Source organism: Coptis chinensis, chromosome 1 (assembly GCF_015680905.1).
Source record: "Coptis chinensis isolate HL-2020 chromosome 1, ASM1568090v1, whole genome shotgun sequence".
NCBI classification, from domain to species: Eukaryota; Viridiplantae; Streptophyta; class Magnoliopsida; order Ranunculales; family Ranunculaceae; genus Coptis; species Coptis chinensis.
The window spans coordinates 89,817,965-89,844,347 of NC_141456.1; the positions used below are offsets into that span (position 1 = coordinate 89,817,965).

At 36.0% G+C, this 26,383-nt stretch overlaps 2 protein-coding genes across 3 annotated transcripts; one reads left to right on the top strand and one right to left on the bottom strand.

Annotated features, from left to right (window-relative positions):
* Positions 1-1,859: 1,859 nt before the first annotated feature.
* LOC147525707 (putative isoaspartyl peptidase/L-asparaginase 2) lies at positions 1,860-7,324 on the bottom strand. The gene is made up of 4 exons (XM_086557268.1): positions 6,963-7,324; positions 6,640-6,873; positions 6,439-6,525; positions 1,860-2,561 (listed from the first exon to the last, which is right to left on the bottom strand). Exons 1-4 carry the CDS (start codon positions 7,122-7,124, stop codon positions 2,055-2,057), a joined length of 990 nt encoding a protein of 329 aa, XP_086413394.1. The 5' UTR covers positions 7,125-7,324; the 3' UTR covers positions 1,860-2,054.
* Positions 7,325-14,669: 7,345 nt separating this feature from the next.
* On the top strand, positions 14,670-18,104 carry LOC147525708 (serine/threonine-protein phosphatase BSL1-like). 2 transcript variants are annotated; one of them, XM_086565582.1, is made up of 7 exons: positions 14,670-14,809; positions 14,994-15,050; positions 15,135-15,205; positions 17,026-17,161; positions 17,238-17,377; positions 17,463-17,720; positions 17,876-18,104. In XM_086565582.1, the coding sequence occupies exons 4-6, from the start codon at positions 17,095-17,097 to the stop codon at positions 17,544-17,546; spliced, it is 291 nt and encodes a 96-aa protein (XP_086421708.1). In that variant the 5' UTR covers positions 14,670-14,809; positions 14,994-15,050; positions 15,135-15,205; positions 17,026-17,094; the 3' UTR covers positions 17,547-17,720; positions 17,876-18,104. The 2 variants fall into 2 exon arrangements, with proteins under 2 accessions (XP_086421708.1, XP_086421714.1); XM_086565588.1 differs by having other exon boundaries at positions 14,749-14,907.
* Positions 18,105-26,383: the final 8,279 nt, after the last annotated feature.

A 26,383-nucleotide genomic window follows, 5' to 3' on the forward strand; every position in this document is an offset into this window, starting at 1 on the left:
GGATTTCATAAAGCTTGGATTCTCAGAGTTATCTAAATCGGATTCAAAGGTATGTTTTCTATTCAAAATCGTGAGAACCCCATTGATTCCGCTGCGCGTGGGTTCTCGCAGTTCGTAGAAATATTCGTTCTGAAATAACGGTTCCTACAGGTGGTGCTTTCACAGCGCGAGTTTGAGCAGCGGATCGGGGGGAATTCTCTTGATGGGATTGTTTAGGATTTTTTTTCAATACTCAGTTTCTCTTGTTTTGTTAGAGAAGGGATTTGTTTTCTTTTTTCATCAAATTGAAGTTTGAAGATATTGGGTTTCTGTTGACATGAAGATAAGAGGCAGAGAGAGGTTGGGAAGGTGCACAAAGGTTTATCTTTTGGACTTTCTATTTTTTGGTTTATTTTTAAGAACAATTGAAAAGGGCGTGGATTTTCCTTTTTCTTCTGCCGAAGGTGACGTGTCCCACATTAGAGTAAAAAGGGAGCTGGCGTGGCTTCACATTCTCAACTGTTCAGTATTAATGGTCCTTGATATAAAGACTAGTATACTGCATAGCAGTGGGGCGTGAGCGGAGAATTGGAAGGGCGTGGGCAGTAGAGAGAGAGAGAGGGAGAAGTGGGAGGACACACAGAAACCAACCAAACGACATCCTCCCCCCCCCGGCGGAACGCTCGGCTCACTTGATTAGCTGTGGGTGGGTTAGGCTATGGTTGAATTCCTCGTTTAATCTAACCATTCTTTACAGCACTATTCTAAAAATCAGTCTAGGCGGTGCCCAACCGACTAGCCTAGGCCTAAGTCATTTAAAATTCAGTGGACCGACTAGGCGGGTCTAAGTGGACCGATTAGGCAGGCTAGGTGGGTCTAGGCGGTCCAATCAATTTTTTTTTTTGAATGATTAAATGTCGAAAATTAAAGGCCCATGTAGGTTTAAGATTTGAATGAGTTTAAAAGACTAAAGTCTAATGTAAATTATCTGCCACTATAATAAAGAGTATGTTTTTATATAAAGTCGATATTCTTCAACTATTACGTATTTTTGTAATAAGTATCTTTGTTTGTGTTTATTTTTTGAGTTATGGTAAATAATTTTCTTCATTTCTTGTAGTATATCTGTGTATTACTATATATATTAGGAAAACAAACTGCCTAGCGCCTTGTCCGTCTAGGCACTGCCTAAAAAGCCTAGGCGCTAGGCGCTCTCCCACCGCCCGACTACCGCCTAGCACTTTTTAGAACGCTGCTTTAGAGAGTCAAATGCCCAATATTGTCTTGATGGTTTTGGATCATGGGAGTTCTTGTGAACATGATTCAAGACATTAGGTTCACACACTAAAGCCCGTTCGTGAAAGGTACTTATCAATCATGGGCTTCGTAAAAGGCCTATCGAAGCCACTATTGTGCGTAAGTCATCAATACTAGCATGATGCATGTGCTCTGCACATGATGTTTAGTAGTTGTTATGTGGTGTGGAATAAGTGTGTTGAGTCTAAATGACGTAATTGTTTTTGTTATTATTTCAAATTTATTTTAATATTTTGATTGGATCAATTGGGTATGGGCAATTCCGTCTAAACAAAATAGTTGAAGTGACTAAAAAAAAAAAAAAAAAAAAAAAAACAAACAAACTGTTGCGGAACTGTAGCTAACAGCTGCGTTCTTTAAAGTATTTTTTAGATGTAATTTTTTTCTGTTCACTTAGCAACTTATCAATTAGCAGCTTTTTCTATGCCTTTTCATAAAAACAAAATTACTATTTGTGGCTGGAAATTTGTAGGATTTTTAGATTCGATGCCTGAATGTATTCGTATATGCATCCATTTTACTCGGAAGCTTCTTAGTTATGTACTTATGTGTAAGTGTGTTCCTTGGGTCTAATCCAAAAACTGTTAATTACCTGATTTTCAAGAACTTCGAGGATTCAGAAGACAATATCCCATTAAGAAATCTGAGAGTGGTCAGCCCCAAACACAAAGATTCCTAACAGTTGTTAATGCAACATAACAACTACTTATTTCCATACATCTAACAACTACTTCAAAAGTTCAAAATGGAATCTAAGTCTAGTCCTGGTCCCAAATTCCCACCTCCATATACCCATCTTCTGAAGCACATCCCCTAAACATTCCAGTGGTGTTGAATCCACAAGCAACCTCCCCCTTATTAGAAACAGCGATGATCCCAGCTTTCCCTTCATCCAATCTTTCTTTCACCACAAAGTCGACCGCATCCTGAAGTCCTAGTCCCTTGTATTCCATAACTGCAGCAACCTCTCTGGCTAAAGTACCACGAATTATGGCCTCACCCTCACCAGTGCATGATACGCCACAAAGGTCACAAGCGTAGGTTCCAGCGCCTATAAGGGGCGAGTCACCAATGCGACCCATCATTTTGTTCATAAGCCCACCTGTGGATGTTGCAGCCGCACACCGACCTTGGCTATCAACCACCACACAGCCAACTGTCTCTGGTGCATATATGATTATTGGTAGGCCATTCATTTGTAGTGCGCTCTCAATTGCTCCAGCACCAGCACTACATGTTCCGAGGATTGGGATCCTATAATCAAACTGCACCAGAACGAAGGATGAATCTTGAGAATTGGTGATGGAACAAAAATATAGGGAAAAACCCAAACAAAACAAAAACTAAACTTATTTAATTGCTTCATATTCGTGGAATTATGCAATATTTAAATGGTGACTACTGTCGTCGGCCCGTCTTTGTTAGATTTCTGATAGGCATATTATCCTCTTTAATGCTCAACTTCATAGTTCATACTTCATACACCACAAGATCTATTCTTGTCCCCAAATTCTAACATCGTCCAGCAATCTAATTGGGGATTGGTTTATATTATATGTTCTTCAATCTTCTTGTCAGGAAGCATAATAGCATGGGCACTATTATTAAGGATAGAACTAACCCATATAGCCCAGCACAAAAAAACTTCCAAACTCAATTCTGATTGGTGTATTGTATTAAAATAATGAGTCAAATTCTCTCTCCTCTCTCTTCACCAGCCAATCACAACTGACTTCTGAAATATTTTTTTGTGCTGTGCCATGTGACAATCGCGCCCCACTATTAAGGGGCGACTATCACACATGGCCCAGTACTACGAAGTCAGGCCTGATTGGTTTAGAAAAATGACGTGCGGTAACTAAAACGAGAAATAAAAGAGAAAAATAGACAATAATAATAGTGAGTTCATTCTCTCCTTTTAGGTGATCTACACTAATCTCTCTCTTTCTTCAGCTAAATACGTTGATCTTTTGTTGGTGTTTTTATGTTAAATTCGGGGTTTGATCTCTCACATGGATTCATTAAGTTATTTTCACACAAACTCTCATCAAATTCACACAAACTTGAAGTGATGAAGTTTAGGCATCAAATTTTGACGTTTTTTTATTTACTGGTGAACTTATTAACAATTTTTATTAACTTGGCTCATCAACAACAAATATATTTCTTATATAGGCCTTCTTGTGGAAGTAGATCGAATGCCTATCAACAACAGATGGGCTACTTCCACACGATTCCGAAATCTCACCGGAATGACTTCTATTTTCATTATTTCCACCTCTTTCAGACCTTTTACAACGTTGGGTGTTTGCTGGTTTTCCAGAAATTGAACCAGAAGAGCTACAACTACTATTTATTGGTGTTGAAATTGGTTTTCCATAAATTACCTGAACAGATTGAATACAAATCAAATTCTCTAAAATATGGTTTTTGTTTTCACTAATCAACAGTATTGTTTTAAACCGATGTGTTGATGAATCAAGTCCAATTTCATAAATAGGTTTTCGTGTATTTGACATTTCTCATTAATCAATAAAATTTTCATTTTTATAATTAGGAGTGTGTTCTTCTTCATAACAGAAAGTTTGACTTCGGTAGTTAGGTTCTCTAGAGTCTATAAAAACTTGAAAAAAGAGAAACAAACACAAAGAAGCTGAGTGCTCAAAGAAGAAGACTGTTAATTTTCTCGTTTTGTTTTTCTGCTGTTGGTTTTTTAATTTCTATTTCTTTATCTCCTACTTTTTCTGGCCGAGATTTTGGTTTGGGTTTTGCCACGTCATTCTTTTAAGCCAATAAGAATTGACTTCGCAATTTTTTTGTGTGCTGGGCCATGTACTGTAGTCGCTCCCCACTATTAAACCCACTTTCCTCTGGCTTGAAGGCGCTTAATACTTTATTCTGACTTCATGTACCCCACACAAAGCTCAAGTTCAATGGTAGACTAAGCAAGTTGTTCTGACCTACTTCGTGGATGTCATGCACCATAGACCCAGATCTTTGGAGGCAAGTGTAATAATTGAAACATGATTCTGGACAAAATTTTCAAAGAGATTCCATTCTGATTTAAAACATCTCATAAGAAAATCTTTATCGCAGTACTGTATTCCCTTTTTCGCAACTAGATTCCTAAAACATAGTCTTATTAGATTAGGGTGTCAAAATGGCCCTCAAACAGTCTGTCCACCCGCCTGACCCGGCCTATGGGCCGAAAAAGCTCTTAAAATGAGGCACTCACACATTTGTAGGCTGGACCTACCCAGCTCTCAAGCTTTTGAGGGGAGGGTAAGGGCCTAGATTTTGAAACTTAAGCCCTCTCGTAACTCCGGCCCTCATTAGGCCCTCAATATTTATTACATATATTTTAATAAATTTTTTTACAATATATTTTATTTTAATATTAATATGCTAAAAATCACTTAAAAGAATGTTTATCTATTAAGTTTGGCAACCTTATAATTTCATTATAATATTTTACGAAATGAATTTAATTGATCATAATTGACTAATACAACTTTAACAACTTTTTTATTAGTTTGAAGGTTTAATTGTGAAGTGCATTCGATTTTATCATATTTAACTAATGTTTTTAAATTTATTTTGTAAATCAAATGTATAACATAGTATCCGGCCCTCACGTTTGGCCCTCAAGCCCGACACTTCAAGCCCTCTCGAAAGGGTTGAGGGGCGGATAAAGGCTTCAAGATTTAAGCATTGGCCTGACCCAACCCGGCTCTCGAGATAAATGAGGATAGGACTGGCCCGACCCTCAAAGCATGAAGGCTTTATTGTTTGAGAGCCGGGTCAGCCCGGCCCGACCCATTTGACACCACTACCTCTGATACATTTGTTTCATTTGTTGATTTTCTAATGAAGAACACCATTTCTATTTCTTGTGCACACTTGTATATTTCAAATTTGGTTGTGTAGATGATCCGATCTACTCTGCAAATAGTATATAGGTGAGTGCCAAGCCAGAATTTTAACTTGCTCGGCCCTTGCCATATATATATCTAAGTAGGTTTGGAAATACCATTAGTTTCGATAAATTGGAGAATTGAAAAGTAATCAATTTCAGGACAAACAATCTTAATTTTTTTAATTAATAATAGAATCTCTCGTTAACTACCTAAATATCACTCTGCAATCTGCATCAACACATAAAAATTATTTTAAAATGTCCATCCCAAAATTTTGTTTTGCATACTTAAAAAAATCTAGAAATTGGGCTCTAGACACTTTCTTTAATGTGTTTTTAGTCTAGAGAAAGACCAATATTATCTTTTGATTCTACTCCAATTTTAACAACACGTCACTTTTTGGGTGTATTAACTGTTTTTAAAATTTCTTAGTTATCTTTTTTATCCTTTCATTTGTAATTACCAATTTCTTCCACAAATAAATAATACTAAAATCTAATGTGCCCAGGCTGTAGGTGTGTGTGTCAATCGAGGCCACTCATCAGGCAAGGGTGCGTGTGTATTGCTCCAAGATGTAATGCAATCAAATAATACAATTGTCTTATAAAAAAAACCATTTGTCCTTTCACAATTTCACAATTTGAATTACATCAAACAAAGCTTAAACATGTTATTCAAAATTATCAGAGATGCATTTTAAATTGTTAAAATTGTATTAAAATTAGTTGTAATCAACATACATTTTTTCCGTTTTTGAAGTTGATGTTTTCCACATTGTTTTGGTCTCTCCAGAAATTCATCTCACTTTTAATTGAAATTTTGTAGATTTCGAATGAATTTTAGTTATTTTGATTAACCCACTACTCTTTTGGTAACTGATTTAGTTCGTAGTTTTTTTTTTGTTGGTAGTTGGCTTTTAGTTGGCTTTTTTAGTTAGGACTAATAAAATAGGTCAAAATTGTAAAAGTCAGTCTGACATTTGAGACAGATGTCAAATTTCAATTTTTATGAAGGAAAAACACAAAAAAAATTTGTTATTTCCTCTAAACTTAAGAAATATGGGCCTTTCGCTAAAGGAAAGCAAGCCCCCACACTTTTTTTTCCATCATTTAGTTACGTACATTGTGGAGTATTAGGCTTTAGGCTTTTAGCACAGAAATTATAAGATACGAACTACTTTATCAGTAAAGATGATCTGTAAAATCAGAGAATCAAGTCAACGTACCACGATGGAGTTTGCTTCCTTAGCCAACTTCAACATCCCCTTATTATCCTTTGTGATGAAATATTCATTGTCCACCATTTCTACGCCCTATCAAAACCCCCAAAATAAAATTAAAAGCACATGTTAAACTAACAAAATTAGAACAGACCAGACAAATCTACACACAGTTGTAAGTTGTAACCAAATAAAACTTTTCCAAACCTGTTTTCTTGCAAATTCTTCAGCGCCTGAGAAAGCAAGATACGAATGAGGAGACTTCTCCATAACAAGTCGAGCAAGCGAAACCGGATTCTTCACAGTGCTGATTCCTGATACGGCTCCACATCGCCTTTTCGGTCCATCCATTATACTGGCTTCCATTTCCACGGTTCCATTTTCAGTTAACGCCGATCCACGGCCCGAATTAAATAACGGATCGGTCTCCAATTCTCGTACCTACAATCAAATAAATCACCAAAATTAGTAACACATTGTGACACGTCTTTCATGGTATCATCATAGCAAGTTAATAAATAAAAACTTACAACAAGTTCTACAACATCGATGGCAGAGAGAGAAGAGCGAAGAGCGGAAATGCCGAGATTGAGGCAACGAGCGAGTAGTTGTTTGGCTTCTTCTTGGCGGTGTGTTGGGAGATTTGGGTCGACCCCTGCACCACCATGCACTGCTATAGCCCAGCCACCCATATTGTCTCTCTTGATCTCTTGCCCTTCACACTTTCTCTCTTTGTTTCTTTATGCCGGTGTCAGATTGTAGTGTCTCTCTTGGCGACGTTTATAAGCAATTTCGGATTTGAAAATATTTATTAACTTGATTTCAGTTGGATGAAATATTTGATTTGGAATCCATTTAAATTTAAGATTTTGTTGTATCCCACTTGTTGCGGAGTCCTGGTTTTGGAATCTAGGTGGTTTAGCTACCATTTCCGGCACGAGAGTTAGACACGATTTGGTTGGTGGCTCGGTGCACGTGCTTCAATGGAGTCCTTTTGTCTATGTTTCCAAATTAAACCTGTAGTCCCAAGACACATGGACAACATTTTTCGGAACACAAACTAACATCCATCCATGTTAGTGACACAGACGATGGAACCGGAACCGGAACTCGGAACTATGACTGAGGTTCATACTTCAAAATTTCAAAGCCTACACTTGAAATACTAGCATATTACCAATTTTAGACAACGGGCTTCGCCACTCGCCACTGATTGTTCCGGCAATGTCCGAGGGAATGTCTTTGAGTTGCTGGTGTCCCAAAAGAAAAGTTCAACGGAATAAAAAATGCACGGTTAAGTATCGTACCAATCTCTCATATTTTGGCATTTTGGACTATGGTACATATATACTTAACATTAGGCAAGAATCTTATTTGCAGGTCCCAGGAGCATTTGCAAAGATTTATATTTAGAAATTTAGGACACATGGAAATACAGGTAATAAAATTCAATATTTTTTAGGATTTTGTTTATTTGTTACCAAAGAAAAGAAAATTTGAGTAACTAAATGGCTCTTTTAAACGCTAACTACCAGTTAAAAACATCCGTGTCAGTTTAGAACATAGACATACTTGAAATACACAGTAGGATTGTTATTGATGTTAATGTCGATAATGTTTGGTGCTACCGTACTAGAGCATTTTTAGAGCATTAGGATTGTGATTCAGTGTTTTCGTGGGGCATCTTATTATTGTGTTTTTGGTGCGAGTTAAATCAGGTTTACAGCATTTTTACCATTTCGGAGTAGGCTCTGAGTCTCTAACTAACACTGCCCACTATGTATGGCTTTTGTGAAATTTGGTACTTTGGACAAATTGAAGTGAGATACGACTACACTTTCAGATTTGTGATATTCCTATTCTTTCTTTCTATTTTTATGGAAGTGAGATTCCCATTCAATTCTCAAAGAAAATTTATGTGAACAATTTTTTATATATATATTGACACGACTACACATTCAGATTTGTGAGATTCCTATTCTTTCTTTCTATTTTTATTAGGGGGTCTCTTTTTGCCGAATTTCCGATTTTTCCGAAATCCGACCCGAAATTGGTCTGGCTCTGGGTGTAGTTTTCATCGGCCGATTTTCCGATTTCCGAAAATTCCGAAAAAAAATTTAATCAGATTCGGATATAACTCTAAAAACCGATCTGATCCGATATCCGAGAATGAGCGACATCGGGTTCACATGTCTGCACATTCTCTGAATATTGCAAGAAAAGAAGAATGAATTATGTATCCTCGAGTTTTTGCTAAATATGATTAGAGAAGTTGGGAAGAGTATCGCACCATTTCCTGTTTTAATTACGAAGATAATGTTGTCTTGGGGGAATAAACCAAGAACTGAGCGGATAATGTTGAAATTGCATGCAAATGAAAGTAGTTATAAGGAGTGTATCCAAAAGACTTGGATGTTGCCGGAGGATAAGGTAGTGGATTCGGATGAGGAAGGGGAGGACATGACATGGTTAGATGAAGATGCCTTGGAGAGGTGTACGTCTGATTCAGAACGCATGTCAGTGTTGCATACTAGCGTGCGTTGCATTTATGCTATTTGTGAACATATACGAGATAGACAGATTATAGTTCGAAATAAACAAATAAACCTTAACACGAGTTTTGGAATACTCGAAAAGGGTTAGGAAGATATCTTGATTAACATGGAGAATATCCACCAGCGTCACCAGGCCCAGTATACAGCAATAAAGGCTAAGATGGAAGCACAACGTTTGTTCCATGTAGAGATTCTACGACGCATGCCACCCTTGGAGGGTTCTGTTTCAGATGAGTCTGAGAGGCATGAGCATCGTCGCCAAAGAACGAATGGATCGGGCCCTTTTTCATCCCATGACCAATCTCCATCTCAGGGCCCTTCTTCATCACATGGCTAGGTGTTCGAATAATTTTGTGTTTCGTTGTTATTTAGTTGTTTTTATTGTTTTATTAGTCGGATATTAGTTAAGTAATTAAATTTGAATTTGGTTGTTTTATGTTGTTTGAATTAAAATTTAATATAATTTGGTTATTTTCGAATTGTGCGTGGTTGTTATCATTAATCCCACCTCCCCGAATTGTTTGGGGGTGGTATTAAATAGCTTAGTATAATTCATTTATATGTTCGTCTATTTTAGAATTTGTTTTGGACTGAGGATTGAGAATATGACCGATATGGCTATCGATATGAATAGATATTGTGGTAGGATGAAATCTCGATGAGTTAGGCAGTTTCCATCCTAAATTCAACCTAAAAGATATTAGGGTTGTCTTAGAATCAAGAATATGAGTTATTTTCGTTTTCGGGTTTGGAAATTTTATTATTTTCGGCAATTGCCTTAAAGCTTTTTGGCAACTTCCCGATTCGTTTTAGCAATTTAAAACCTATAAAAATTGCATTCATTCTACACTCACAACCCCAACTACATCTCACATTCATCTCTCACGTTTCACTCTCACTTTACCTTATTTTTCCTTCGCACTTCGGCCTATCAACTCCCCGAGAAGCACACTGCGCTGAGGGAGCCACCACGCTCACACGCTATCGAGAAAATCCTACCCTCGAAAGCGCGACATGTGCCCTACTCAGCACAAACCAGCATGCTACCTGCGGCCAAAACACTAGAATTCTAGTTTTCATCCAGAGCGCCACATGCGCCCATCCCAGGCTAACAGTGAGCGCACCCTGCGCCCAAGTGCTTAGACTTCAAATATCACCAGAGCGCCACCCGCGCCCATCCTAGGCATAGCTTGAGAGCACCCTGCGCCCTGACCCCTGTGGGCACCAAAAATTTCCAGTTTTCCGAAGATTGTTCCAGGATCCTTCTCATCTTTTCCAGCAAGTTTATTGGGGATGACATTCCCTCGTATCATACCGGAATAGCCATTTGAAGATTTATTCCAAAGTAACACCTATGGTGTGTGGTTTCGCGAAGTGATCATTCTAGCAGGATGGGAGCCACTATTGGTAAGTCCTGATGAACTTTATTCTCCCACACTTCCATCTTATTTTTATGATAACTGTAACGTCTTTGATAAACCATTGGGGATGAACCAATGGAAATTTCCAGGTTCTTGATAGCCTTTGTGCTTGGACTTGCTATGCCGGCTGAAATACAAGACTCATGGGCCTATTTGGTAGATAATATGTACATGTATAACTATGATGATTTGCATAAGTATTACGGGGCAGGAATATTTATGATAAATGACCAAGGGGATTATAACGTCACCCTTTGTAGCATGTCTATGAACGTGGGCACTGTTATGTTTTGGATTATCCTCAACATTAGAGGGGAATGGCGTTATTCTTTTGTAAATGACGAAACTTGTGATATTTTCCTTGCTTTAGCTGGGGGACGTATACTCTATGATATTCCACAGACCTTAATGTCTAGTTTAGCCCGAGCCCATGGCAAGAGGCATGAGTACCTTCTTATGCCTGTTTTAATTTGTCGTATAATGCTATGTTTCTTCCCTGTTTTTTGTGCCCGTTTCATGGATTGGGTTGGGGTCGACATTGTGAGACCTACCAATTGTATTATTCGATCGTTCTGTGCAATGACTTGGCAAGGGTGGAGGATACAACCTCATCAGGTTGCGCCTTACACCCCATCCGACCAAGTGGCGCTTGACAGGTTAGCTATAGTAGACGATAAGTGGCGTGAAGCCTGGCAAATTACCATGGCATGGCAGGATGCGAAGGAACCTCATTTCTTTATTAAGGATGAAGAGGGAATGAGGAGGAAAATGTTTAAATGGGAGTGTAGGTAAGTTTTTATTTCAGTTAGTGTCTGCTTATGTCCCAAGCAAATTTGTTTCTCATTAACCTCATTATGGGTGTAACTCTTATAGAGTTGCGTCAGATATCTTTTCTATATTAGTATGTTATAACCTTGTTTTGCAGATGTTCCTGAATTTCACGCGTTTCAATGGTATTTTCTTATCCTCTTTATTTAAAATACTTTGAGGACAAAGCATGCTTCTTGTTTGGAGGGGGCATAGAAACACGTGTAATTAAGGCATCTGTTAGGATATAGATATGTATAATATGCACTTGTTTTCTAGCTAAAAAATTAAAAAAATTAAAAAATATAAATAAAAAGTATGCTATACACTTAGGAATATTGGTATTGTTTTCTTTCCCTATGCTCTCAATAATCTAAAAGTCTCACGTAACTTTTGCATTAGAATAGTTTTTAGAAACTTAGGCTAATATGTAGGTAATAATCTTTGCATCTATCTATAAATATGTTATATGAGTATCTATGATTGTTGGCAGTAAGTTTCTAAAATCTAAGCTAGAGTACTTATTCTACAAATCCTGTGAGAATATAGCCTAAGGCCTTATATGAGTGAAACATTTGAGAAATGACACAAGGGAGAAGTAAAATCCGGATAGAGAAATCACACGTCCACTTGCTTGATCACTATACCATATCCTAAGCGAGAATTTAGGCTCTCTTTGGATCGATATAGCTAGAAATTCAAACCTATTAATTATTTTCCGTTAGTCACCCCTCTGAGCCTTTCTTTAGCCTTTCATAAACTGCAAATCCTTTACCCTGTTACAAAACAAAACAAAATAAAAAATCAACCTACCCTATTCTTTAAATAAGTTTGTAAATAGAGATGAAGAATAGAAAAGAGAAGAACCTTTGAAATCAAGAATTCGTTAGTCGCTTCAGATAAGAAAAGGAAGTTTCCATCCAAATAAAAAGTAAAATAAAATAAAAATAAAGAAAATAAAGAGCTAGAACTCCAAAAAAAATAGAATCAAAGGAGTCAAAAGCCAAAGAAAAGAAAAATATGGCTAAGGAAGGAAACAAAGTGTAGAAGCAAAAGTAAGGAACAAGGTCTTCTCTAGTTATATAAAATGAAGACTCTATTATCTCAGACTCGTCCTTTTTGAATATCCATTTCCTTCCTTCTTAAACCACCTCCTAATCCCTGCAACACCTAATAAAGACCTCTAGCTCAATTAGGAATATGTTAGTATGATAGTAAATGGCAGATATGTTTGATCGACTCCGGCTTCCTTGTGTGTCATAGAGATTGTATGTAAAGTGTGTCCACTGCACACTAGAGTATCGAAACTTGAGCGGAAAAATCAGAGTGGTTTTTGTCTTGACATTTATGTGAGGACCTACTTAAAAACGCTATTCCGAGTTTTTAGAAACGGACCTGCTAGTTCATCTCATAGTATTACTCATTATATATATGTTTATTCATAGATGATAGATTATTATGCATATATTAGTTTAGGTTTCGACTTGATTATTCTGTATTCATTTGCTAGTGACATGTATAGATAATTGAGACATAGATAAGCAAACAATAGTTTTATTTCTGAGTCGTTGTAGTATAAATGAATTTTGTGAGTACCTTCACTGGAAAACTCTCACGAGGCTATAACTCGTCCACTAGGGAATTCCTAGTGGTTTAAGGCCTTGTTGCATATGGTCAATGCAATAGCACTCGGCGAAACGAGATTAGTTAGAACTCCATTTTTGGTCACTTATGCTAATTTCTCATATTTGCTTGAGAACAAGCAAAATGCTGTTTGGGGGTGGTTTGATAAGAGCCTAAAACTGTAGTTTTAACCCCTTAATAATACTACTTTTAGACTAATTATGTGAGTAATAAATAAGAGTTAATGTTAATTACGTGCTTTTATGTATTTCAGGCATGAAACTCAATTATGTGCAGAAACGTGCCACTTTGACGATATAAAGGAGAAAAGGGTTGGTTGCTAAGAAGTTCTGTGATAAAGGCCAAGATTCAAGGAGACAAAGCCATTATAAAGCCCGATCAAAAGCTGAAAAGTCAATACGGGCAGAAACAGTGCACAAGTCAACAGAATTTCCGAAGACTATATCTTTGGACTCATGCCTCGAATTTGGGCCTACCTTACATCAAAACGACCGGCTTGGAAAGAGCTTTCCAATGATCCAAGCCTTGACCCAATCAGAGGAGCAGAAGTGGATGAAAAGTCTACTGAAGTCAAAACCAGCTGAAATGGGCTCTGTGGACTGGAGAAATTGGGCTTTGGGCTCGATTTTCTGACCCAAAACATGGCTCCTCAGCCCATGCACGAAATTGTGGATCTGGTCTCCTTCTTTGCATAAAACAAGACTTAACTCTTAAGAAAGATATAGTTAGAGAATCTAGAATAGAAAGTAGCCATTAAAATAGCTTGTAGATCTAGTTTTTGAATTCAATTAGTTAAATTAATTAGTTTCATACATTGTTTTAGGTGAATTCTTTGAATCATAGTTCTTCATTGATTAGATAAATAAAATAGTTATTTCTTGTTCATTTCGATTTTGTCATTTAAAATTGTTAGATCTAATTTCAGTTGTTGTTATTCAATTCTTAGTTATTAATTTAAAATTCAATTATTGTTTAGTTAAATTTAATAAAGTTATAATCTTTATCACTACACCATAATAGGATATTTGCAACACGCACCTTTTTTGCTTTGCAACGGTTATTTACCGTTAGTAAGTTGCCAACGCTATATAAGCGTTAGCAATGTTGCAAAGCGTTACTTTATTTTGGTGAATTTATGGAATTAATTGCCAATGCTTGAAAATCGTTTGAGAAGTGTTACAAATCCAAAAAACCAAAACAAGATCGAAATTTCGAAAACAGGTAAACAAAAAAGAAATCGCGCTCGTATATAAAAAACCTCTCTTTCTCTCTCACAGCCGCTAGGTTAGGGTTTTCTTATGGTGACCTAACCTAAGAATGCTTCCCTCCGTGAAATCTCCATTCTCTCTCCTTCAATCCTCCGTGAAATATCCATTCTCAGAATGTTTTCTCTAGATCCCTCCATCGTCGAGGGTTTAAATAATCAATCTTTATTTATCATTATTAGGGTTTAATTAGTTTTTTTTGTTAAAATTAGATTGTTGGATGTTAAACAAGCACGTATAAAGAAGGGAAAAACTGTTCAGTATCTTGTTTTTGAATACATGAACACCGATTTGAAGAAGTTTATCGCGGAGTTTTCGTAATAATAAGGGAGATTTGCATGTTTAGATCAAAACTCAACATGAGTTCGGATCGTTCACTTGACTAATGATCCGTTAATCGATTTCACTTGTTGTGGATTTCATTTCTAGTTGTTTTTCACTTCATAACTGAGTGTTTTTCAGTTTTCATCGTTAATTAGAGTGAAACTTGTGTTTGATTAACTTCGGATCCGAAATATTTGTTGATTGTTCTCAATGAAACGAAACAATACTATTTCAACCTAATTTTGACGTTTATGTTTGTTTATTTATAGTGATTTCACAAGAAATCAATGCTGGAGATGTTAAGAAGCTTCAAGATGCAGGTATCTACACCTGCAATGGCTTGATGATGCAAACTAAGAAGGTGAAACTACTTCACAACTCGAATTTGCTGCTATTGTTGAAGTTTTGTGCCTTTTATGATAATTTAGAGATGAGTAGAGAGCTCAAATGCCTAATATGGTAATAATTATCTATGAAATAGACTTTTCAATTTTCTCTCAAATATTTTGTTCTTGAATCTTGGGATATTCTTTTTTCTGTTGCAGTTTGAGTTTCTATTGAAATCGGCAAAGATCGTTAACATGCAACCATGTCTTCTGCAAGTAAGTAGAAACAATCAATTTCCCTTTTTTTTGTTTCTGTTTTAAAATTCTATTTGTTTTAATTTTCTTTCCTACTGTTTTCAGTTTATGCACTACGGAATCCATGAAGTCAGATTTGCATTGCCCAGTGTGTAAAGTTCCGTATCCGCGAAGGGGTCAGTGTTTTTCTTCTTCAGTTTTTATAATTTATACTTTAGCTTTGATTAGGTTAACATAACCCAGAATGAAATTTTGTGCTTTGATACATGCATCACAGTATTAGAAACTTGGAATGAATCTAAAAGATGGACTTTACACTTATAATGTGGTTCACTCTTTTGATGTTTGGACTCGAGACAGCTTCTCAAAACTTTGTCAACCTACTTAATGACATTATGCATTTATGCCTATGTTGATATACCACCTGTTAGAAAGGTCATTGCTGTTGATATATAGTTAAACAAATGCCTTACACAAAATCTTTGAGTTTTGCTAAAGGATGTGTGGTAAACCATTTTGTAGAGTCAGTAGTTTTTAAAGGAGATAAGGGTTAGAAGAAAGTTGAATGACTTCTTTTTAGTTTTATACGAACAACACTTAGAATTTTACACACCTTATTTACAATAAAAGTAGCTCTTATTTGATCAAATCGTAGCACTAAAAAGGTCTAAAGATATTGGTTTTATCATTCTCATTAGGATGCACAGATGCAGTTCTGCTTTCTTTTTCATAGAAAATAAGAAAGCATTTCTCCTACATACTTTGCCTGAAGAAATAAATTTATTTTGTTCAATCTATGATTAACGAAAACTTAGTAGTTATTTGATTAATCAACCTTATGGCTGACTTTCATGTTCCATTCTTTGACATCTTAGAGTTAATTGAAAGAGATTCTGCATTATTATTCAATGTCGGCGTGCTCTAATATTTATCCAATATTTGACAAGCATATGTCTTGGCTTTTTCATACTAGTGTTTGTGCATCAGATAGATAATGCTAAGTCCTTTTCATCTCCAAATTATTCACTTTCTCAAATGATTATGACACAACATTGGAGTCCTGAGTCGCCACAAGAATTCAATAACTAATTTGTGTCAATAATCTCCCTTATTTCATAACTATCGTGGACCATGGTTTTGGTGCCATATCGTGGGTTTTAAACCATAAATCATCATTATCCTATGAGTCCATTCCTTTCATGTCCGAGATACACAATCCTTTTTAAGGGTCTGATAGGGATGGTGCAAATTGCATGAAGGGATATATCAATGACTGTTGATAAGATACTAAACTTAAACGAAATAATTATGAGATTGAAGATGTGAATTACTTATTAAACAAAGACATGTTTAGCTAGGTTTTGTGCTCAACGTTATTGTTTTCTTATCTGAGAAGATTGGCTCTGTTTTGGTTGTTTGAGGTAATGTCTTAAAGATAATTTGAAGACAACATATTAGAAATGTTTTGGTGTTTGACTGATTGGATATTGGATGTAACCGGGCGTTGGAATGAAGTAGTTAAACAACTTTGATCGGATGGTTGTTAATTGTGGTCCACTAATGAGTTGTGACCTTTATCCCATGGTGGTTGCTCTACTTATGGTAATTGTTGGATGGATGGCTAGTATATTGGAATGACTACGCTATTGGAATTTTGATGTGGACTTCTCCAACCATTTGGGTATACAACTCATTTAAAAAACAAAAGGTGCAAAACTGAAAAGAAACATGTGAAACAAACAACTGAAATTACAAAATGTTATATGCAAACCTGCAAAACTTGATTGATTATCTGGTTAGTGGAAACACACTAGCCATTAGTGTTTGATCTGTGCAGCAAGACTACTGCTATAATGCTGCATAATGGTTGGTTTTTTGATATGCACAGTACGACAGTCGAGTACTCGAGTCACATTCATTATACAAATAGAAGATATACGCAGAAGTCTATTTTTCCAATTATGAAGCTTTTATCTAATGCTTTTTGTCCCTGCAGCCTGACCGCGTCGCTGACTTCTGTAAGAGAAACAAATTGCAGCTTATTGTAAGAGCCCATGAATGTGTTATGGATGGTTTTGAACGGTTTGCTCAGGGGCAGTTGATCACTCTATTTTCTGCTACCAACTACTGTGGTATGCATAGTTTTGGTTTCCCATTCCCTTTTATGCATCAAATCAAATCTGCCGTATAAGGTAACACCTGTTTCAGGGACGGCAAATAATGTTGGGGCCATATTGGTAGTTGGAAGGGGATTGGTTGTGGTTCCCAAATTGATTCATCTTTTGCCACCTCCAATTCAGTCTCCTGAGACATCTCCCGAACGTGTCCTAGATGAGACATGGATGCAGGTGAGATATGGCAGGGTTTTTGACATATATATATAGTTGATTAAAATGTACCCAGTTGAATACTCACATAATTGGATTTTTGCAGGAGCTTAACATTCAAAGACCTCTAACTCCAACTCGGGGCCGGCCACAACCTGATCTTGATCGTAACTCGCTTGCTTATATTTGATTCTGATCTCGCGATGCATTTCGACTTAATATCATGTCAAGACGCTTTGAGCCTAACCTCTCTCCTGCATGATCATCTGCAACATTGCCATCAAACAGAAAACTCATTGCCAATGGTCTCATGTGCTGCAGGCAGTGCTTCCGAAGGAATGCTAATTAAATTGGCTTTATCAAGGTATGTTTTTAGTTGACACTAATGGGTTTTAGTATTTTAGACCAAAAGAAAGAAAGTGGATTATTAAATTAGGGACATGATTTCCTTTCTCTCTAAGGCTATTGAATTAATAAGATGCATATTATGATTTGTTGCTATTGTCTACACTTTTTCAGTATCGCTAAAGGGTGGAGTCTGCGTGCTGTGCTGGTGGAGATTGTTGTGATGAAGACATGTTTTTTTTGTGGTGAATTAGGACCTTAATAGACGATAAAAAGTTTGATTTCAGTGTGTTTAAATATGTTGGAGCAAGATTTATATGACAATTAGTTGTACTGAATATTCTCAGTAATTCTAGTTTATCATGATTACTGTTCCCATCTTAATTTATTTGCTATTACTTGATGTTTCGTCTGGTGTATCTTGATTTGAATGTTTGCTAGGAATCATATGGGATTTCTCTGGGTTCATCTGCTGATACTTATTGGCCCTTTGATTCAGCGAGTGATATAGGTGTGTTAGATTCATCTTAAGCTGTGGCTAGCTCCATGAACCGATAGTCCCTCAGCCTTGCCTCTTTGGCTCCAGCAGATATTTATAATTGTGCTGACACAATGTTAGCGTTCTCTCACCTTGGTTGGGGCAGGTTTAGCTGGTTGCTATAAAATATGGGATTTTTTTTTTATTATTTGCAACCCATCAGCAACGGTTCATAACCGTTACAAATTTAAAAACGTTGCTAAAATTTTGTACCAAATAGGCATAACAAGCGTTACAAATAATATTTGCAACGCTTAAAAACCGTTGGAAATTTCTGTTTGCAACGGCTAATAAGCGTTGGAAATTTCAATTTGCAACGGTTATTAACCGTTGCAAAAATTTCCAACACTTTACCCACGCCATATTTGCAACGCTTAAAAAGCGTTGCGAAAATTATTAGCAACGCTTTTTTGCCGTTGCAAATAGCCTGTTATGGTGTAGTGTATATTACGTCTAGTTTTAATTCACATCGTAGTATAATTCTCACCATTGCTCTAATTAGACTTTGAATAGATTAGTCAATTTAGGGAACTTGAATGCTAAAGAACTAAGAGTGGAATGAACTTTTTACTCCACTCTATTTCGATAGAATTGAGAGTATAGAAATCTTTGATAGCAACGCGTAATTAAGTTTAGTTTCACTTGTGTTTTGAGTTTCATCGTTCATTTCGTAGGTAAATTATTCAATTTTACGTTTATCACCACGCGCAGCGAAATTAATGGGTGTCCACGATTTGTGATTGGAAAACATACCTTTGAATCCGATTTAGATAACTCTGAGAATCCAAGCTTTATCAAATCCAAAATCAACAATCAACCCCTTGATTTTCTGTTGTATTCCTTTAGAATAGATTGGACGTTGTGTGGACAACGATCTACCAATTCCCTTCTTTCTCTCAAGATCAGAAACGAATTCAAATCTACTTTTCTTGCCTCTTTTTCAGAACCAGTGAATAGTGAAATTCAGCCAGAGAGAAAGAGTATTCTATTTATAGGCTACAACAAAGACCATAAGGAGAAATTAGGGTTGGGCCTCCTAACGGGCTTGGGCTTCCCATGTTCGCCCCGAATACACGGCCCAAGTCCGTCAACAAATGGCTTATTCCACTAAAGGCCATTGTTGCACTACCGCCCTAATCCCAAATTACGTGTCAGCGTTTATGGGCTCCATATTATATGCTCGTTGATCTCCCCGTGTTTAAGATATCGAATGTTCGTTGATTAAGTAAAGTTACTGACAACTACATTAATCAACTTCTTATGTCCTTGAGTAGTACCACTCAACCTCATTGTCATGTCGAAATAAATCCACTTGCAGGGTTTACATGACAATCTTTTTGAGCTCCTCAAGGGGACATCATCAACCCGAGTTCTTGCGGGACACGGATTCCTTCTATAATCAACAACACACTTTACATACAATGTTATTACCCAATCCATCGAGTTTGTTGATTCACAAATGAATCTCACTCATTGCTGATTTAAAGCAATGTACAATGCATGTAAGTGCCCGTTATTATATCCGGATTAGGAGGACAAGCATCCATAATAACAGAGATGTTTGTTCTCTTATATAGTTAGTATAAGGAGAAACAACCTCACTTGGTCCTGTTCAATACACACAAAGTGTACTAGTGTAATCCTATAGTCAAGATAGACTAATACCAGATTATACTACAATCGTACTAATGGTTTGTCCAAATCCATCTAGGTTATGAACGATTACTTATATTTTATATGGTACTGATGATATGATCTTCTGTGTGTTCACACCATGTCATCTACAACATAAAATATTATACACATGCATATAACTAATAACATATATAATCTGCATAACATTTGCCTATATGATTCTCATTCAAAATATAAAGAATTAGAGTTAATACAAAAGTAATGCTTTTAGTATATAACCCTATCAATATATCCACGATACATATCCAAAAATTGAATATCGATAAATACTTATTTCCTAATATTTTGTATTATGTTCTCAAACACCTTTTACAATGGCCCAAGTGTCTTCTTAATCAGTTTCACACTTCACTATGGGCGCGACTACAACACAGGCCTTGCACAAAAAAAAAAATTATCGAAGTCATCTCGAATTGGCTTATTGTAATGACGTGGCGAGAAATAAAAAAAAATGAAGTACGCTCTCCCTCCTCACGTTTCTCTCTCCTCTTTTATACTTTTCTGGCTTTCTCCGTCTCTTCAGCAAAACCAAAAAAATATCCCTTTCTCTTCAGTCCTCATAAAAAAAAACCCCCACACCATACTATTCAATTTTCAAGAAATTGGTGAAGAATTTCTTCTGAGTAGAGCATAAATTTTACAATAAGTTCATAGAAGTTTTACAAACGAAGACAAATTGCAGGTTTAAAGGTAAAGTTGCTATTACTGGTGGAACAAGAGGATTTAGGGGTGCAACAGCCAAGTTGTTTGCGCAGAATGCTAATCATTTCAAAATAACTGATATTCTTGATAAATTTGGTCCTATACTTGCCAACGCTACATACATTGTGACATGACACAAGAATCCGATATGGAGTCTGCCGTCAACATTGTGGAAAGGTTGTTAGAATTTTTTTCTTTAAGGTATACCTACATAGATCATACACATTTGATAAGAGCCCAAAACTGTAGTTTTAACCCTGTAACAGTCATACTTTTAGACCAATTATGTGAGTAATAATTAAGAGTTAACACTGATTACGTGTTTTTATGCATTTCCGGTTTCAAAGTCCATTACGTGTAGAAATGTGCCACTTTAGTGAGATAAAGGAGCAAAGGTCTGTTACTAAGTAGTTCCGTGATTAAAGGCCAAGATTCAAGAAGACAAAGCCTTCCTAAAGCGCAGTCAAAAGCTGAAAAGTCGACACGAGTAGAAACAACACACAAGTCATCAGAACTTTCGAAGGCCGTATCTTTGGACTCAGACCTCGGAATGGGGCCTACCTTATGTCAAAACGACCGGCTTGGAAAGAGCTTTCCAATGGTCTGATCCTTGACCCAATCAGAGGAGCAGAAGTGGACGAAAAGTCGGTTGAAGCTAACTGCAGCTGAAGAGGCCTTTTTGGACTGAAAGAATTGGGTTTTGGGCCTGATTCTCTGGCCCAAAACATGGCTCCAAGCCCATGCACGATTTTTGGATCTGAAAGTATAAAAACCAAAGCTTAGCTCTTTGTTAATGGTAGCTAGTTAGACCTAAACAATATAGATAATTCTAGATCTAGTTTCCAATATTTTAATTAAGTTTTAGTTCCATTTTCAATTCTTGTTTTAGATTAAGTCTTTGAATCATTGTTCTTGATTGATTAGATAAATAAAATAGTTATTTTGTTAATTTTGATTTTTGTCATCTCAATTTATAGATCTAGTTTTAATTCTTGTTGATTATCATTTCGTAGTTTAAGTAGATTGAAATATTGTTAGTTAATTTAGTTAAGTTAGAATTTTAATATGATGAGTAGTTATAATTCAATAGGAAATGATGGTTTGATGACTCAAGGCTAAAACCTCCATTAGATGGGTTGATGAAGCTTTGATGAAAACTTAGTGGTATAGTGTAGAAACATTGTAGAATCTATTCCACTCTAGAAGGTCGTGATTAAGCCATGAGAATGGGTGGGCGACCTCACATGCTAGTTAGTATTTGGTAGAAATGCCATGAACACTAGGGATTAGAACTCGAAATTCTTGCCGTAAGAACGTAAGAATCGAGATACAAGAATCTATGCTAGGTTATTAAGTTGGATTCGAGGTGGATTCAATTCCCCTCTAATCCTTTATCTAGATTCAAAAACAATCATATTTCCATAGCATTAAGTAGTTTAAATTCAACATAATCAATTTCATATTGTATCGTAGAATAACACCCTTCGTAAAGCTCTCATTAGACTTAAGACCGACTAATTAGATTAGAAAACATTCCATGCTAGAGCACTAGGAGTGGAACAAATTTGTGACTCCACTCTATTTTGATAGAATTGAGAGTAGAAACTTTGATAAAAATAGACAAGTAGATAGTTTTAGTTTACTTACGTTTTGAGTTCATCGTTCATTTCGTAGGTAGACTATTCAATTTTATCTTTTATCAATATTACACAATTGTTAATTGTCGAACTACATCTGAGTGACATTAGGAAGACTCACTAAACCGTAATCTTAAAGTAACATGACCGAGTCATTTACATGTCTTAAATCACACGTGTCAGGTCATGACACGTGTATAAAGTGAGTATGAGCTTAACTATATGTGCAGATACTTTTTTGGGCTTAAGCGTATTTCTATTATCATGATGGGCTATAATATAAATACACCCATAATATATAAGTTGAGGTCCCCACCCTAAATCCTATTATGATTCTCATAAGTTTTCCATCCACTATGAGAGAACACAAGAAGGGTTTTAGAGTGGAAGACAACAACATTCCATTGCTGCTTATAAGACTTGCTTGATCAACGTTATGGCTTCAGGTATGTCCTATTATTATTTGGTTTTCTTTATTGATTGACATGCATTCTGGGTAGTGGAGAAATCCTCACAATTGGTTGGGAAATGATAGTATAATGATATTAGAAAATTCACATCACACATTACTCTCACATTGTTCTTTGTGTCGAGTAGTTGAATTCTAATTTACGTCTTGAGGGTTTAAGAGTGGAACGAATCCTGACTCTCTGATATTACTTCATTATTGAGAGTAGGAATATTGATATAAACACGTATTTACGTAAATTGATTATTTATGTTTACGCATAGATAGTTAGAATACGTAACAGTCATACTTTTAGACCAATTATGTAAGTAATAATTAAGAGTTAACACTGATTATGTGTTTTTATGCATTTCAGGCTTCAAAGTCCATTATGTGTAGAAATGTGCCACTTTAGCGAGATAAAGGACCAAAGGTCGGTTACTAAGGAGTTCCGTGACTAAAGGCCAAGATTCAAGAAGACAAAGCCTTTCTAAAGCCTGATCAAAAGCTGAAAAGTCGACGCGGGCAGAAACAACACACAAGTCAGCAGAACTTCCGAAGGCCGTATCTTTGCGTCAGTTTTTTATTTCCTATATTAGTATGTTCTAACCTTGTTTTGTAGATGTTCCAGAATTTCACGTGCTTCCATGGTATTTTTCTACCCTCTTTATTTAAATGCTTTGAGGACAAAGCATGCTTCTTGTTTTTGGGGATAGAAACACGTGTAATGAAGGCATCTGTTAGGATATAGATATGTATAATATGCATTTGTTTTCAAGTTAAAAATTTCAAAAATATAAATAAATAAGTTTATGCTATACACTTAGGAATATTGGTATTGTTTTCTTTCTCTATGCTCTTAACAATCTAGAAGTCTCCGTGAGCTTTTGCATCGGAATAATTGTTAGAAACTTAGGTTAATATGTAGGTAATAATCTTTGCATCTATCCATAAATATATTACATGAGTATCGATGATTGTTAGCGATAAGTTTCTCAAATCTAGGCTAGAGTACTTATTCTACAAATCCTGTGGAGAATATAGCCTAAAAGCCTTATATGAAATAAACATTTGAGAAATGACACAAGGGAGAAGTAAAATCTGGATAGAGAAATCACACGTCCACTTGCTTGATCACTATGCCATATCCTAAGCGAGAATTTAGGCCCCTCTTTGGATCGATATAGCAAGAAATTCAAACCTATGAATTATTTTCCGCTAGTTAAGCCCCTCGAGCCTTTCTTTAGCCTTTCATAAACCACAAATCCTTTACCCTCTGTTACAAAACAAAACAAAATAAAAATTCAACCTACCCAATTTAGATAAGTCTGAAAATAGAATGAGGAAGAAAGAAGAAGAGAAAACTTGTGTAAACAAAAGTTAGTTAATGGCTTCGAAAAATAAAGAAAAGAAGTTTCCATCCAAAGAAAAGAAAAATAAAAATAGAAATAAAATAAAAACTCCAAAAATAGAATAAAAAGGGAGTCAAAAGCGAAAGAAAAGAAAAAAAAAAGTGCTAAGGATGGAAACAAAGTATAGAAGAAAAAGAAAATAACAAGGTTTTCTCTAGTTACATAATCTGAAGACTCTATTATCTCAGACTTGTCCTTTTTGAATATCCATTTCCTTCCTTCTTAAACCATCTCCTAATCTCCGCAACACCTAATAAAGACCTCTAGCTCAATTAGGAATAGGTTAGTGTGATAGTAAGTGGCAAATGTGTTTGATCGACTCAGGCTTCCTTGTTGTCATTGAGATTGTAAGGTAAAGTGTGCCCACTGCACACTGGAGTAGCGAAACTTGAGTGGAAAAATCAGAGTGTTGTATCTTGACTATTATTGTGAGAACCTACTTAAGGACGCTATCCCGAGTTTTAGAAACGAACCTGCTAGGCATTTCATAGTATTACTCATTGTATATATGTTTATTGTAGATGATTGATTATTATGCATATATTAGCTTAGGTTTCGACTTGATTACTCTATATGCATTGCTAGTGAGAGGAATAGTTAATTTAGAGCATGAATAAGGAAACAATAGTTTATTTCTTAATCGTTGTAGTATAGATGAAGTTTGTGAGTACCTTCACTGGAAAACACTCATGAGGCTATAACTCGTCCACTAGGGAATTCCTAGTGGTTTAAGGCCTTGTTGCATATGGTCAATGCAATCGCGACTCAAAAACGAGAGTAGTTAGAACTCCATTTTTTGGTCACTTATTCTAATTTCTCATCTTTGCTTGAGGACAAGCAAAATGCTGTTTGGGGTGGTTTGATAAGAGCCCAAAACTGTAGTTTTAAACCCGTAATGTGATCATACTTTTAGACGAATTATGTGAGTAATAATTAAGAGTTAACACTGATTACGTGTTTTTATGCATTTCAGGCTTCAAAGTCCATTATGTGCAGAAATGTGCCACTTTAGCGAGATATAGGAGGAAAGGTCGGTTACTAAGGAGTTCCGTGACTAAAGGCCAAGATTCAAGAAGACAAAGCCTTTCTAAAGCCCGATCAAAAGCTGAAAAGTCGACGCGGGCAGAAACAGCACACAAGTCAGCAGAACTTCCGAAGGCCATATATTTGGACTCGGACCTCGGAATGGGGCCTACCTTATGTCAACACGACCAGCTTGGAAAAAGAGCTTTCCAATGGTCCAAGCCTTGGCCTAATCAGTGGAGTAGAAGTGGACGAAAAGTTTGTTGAAGCCAACTGCAGCTGAAGAGGCCTTTTTGGACTAAAAGAATTGGGTTTTGGGCCTGATTCTCTGGCCCAAAATATGGCTCCAAGCCCATGCACGATTTTTGGATCTGAAAGTATAAAAACAAAAGCTTAGCTCTTTGCTAATGGTAGATAGTTAATGGTAGCTAGTTAGACCTAAAACTATAGATAATTATAGATCTAGTTTTCATGTAATAAAATTAAGTTTAGTTTTAAATTTAATTCTTGTTTTAGATTAAACTCTTAGAATCATTATTCTTAATTAGTTTGATAAATAAAATAGTTATTTTTATCAATTTTGATTTTTGTCATTTCAATTTATAGATCTAATTTTATGTTAAATTAATTACTTTAGAACAAGTAGATTATTAATTTAGTATTTGAATCATTGTTTTATTATTCATTAGATTAAGAAAATAGTGTTCTCCATAAGTTAGTTTCATTTCCATTAATTGTTTAGTTTCAATTAAGATTCAAATAATTGTCATTATTAGTTTAATTCAATTATTGCATTAGTAGTTTTGAATTGGGTTTAAACAAGCAAAGTTTCAATCTTTATATCATGTCTTGTTTGAATTCCATTGGGAATGATAAGCGTGATGATTCTCGGCTAAACCTCCATTGAGGGGTTGAGAAGCCTTGATGAAAGCTTTGATTATCGATTATCGTAGAGTCGCCGTAATTTCCTTTGCACTCTAGAAACGATTAGTTCACCATGAGAATGGGTTTAATCGTTCACATACTAGTTATGAATTGGTAGGAATGCCATGTGTAATTAGGGATTAGGAGTAACCATATTGTTCGCGGCGATTCAATTCGATTTCTGACGATTAAATCGATTAGTAGGATTAAGTCGAGTTAAGGTGGAATCAATCCCCCTCTAACTCCTTATCATAGAATCAACGTAGCATTCCATAGTTGTTCTAATAGTCGACTAGTTGCATC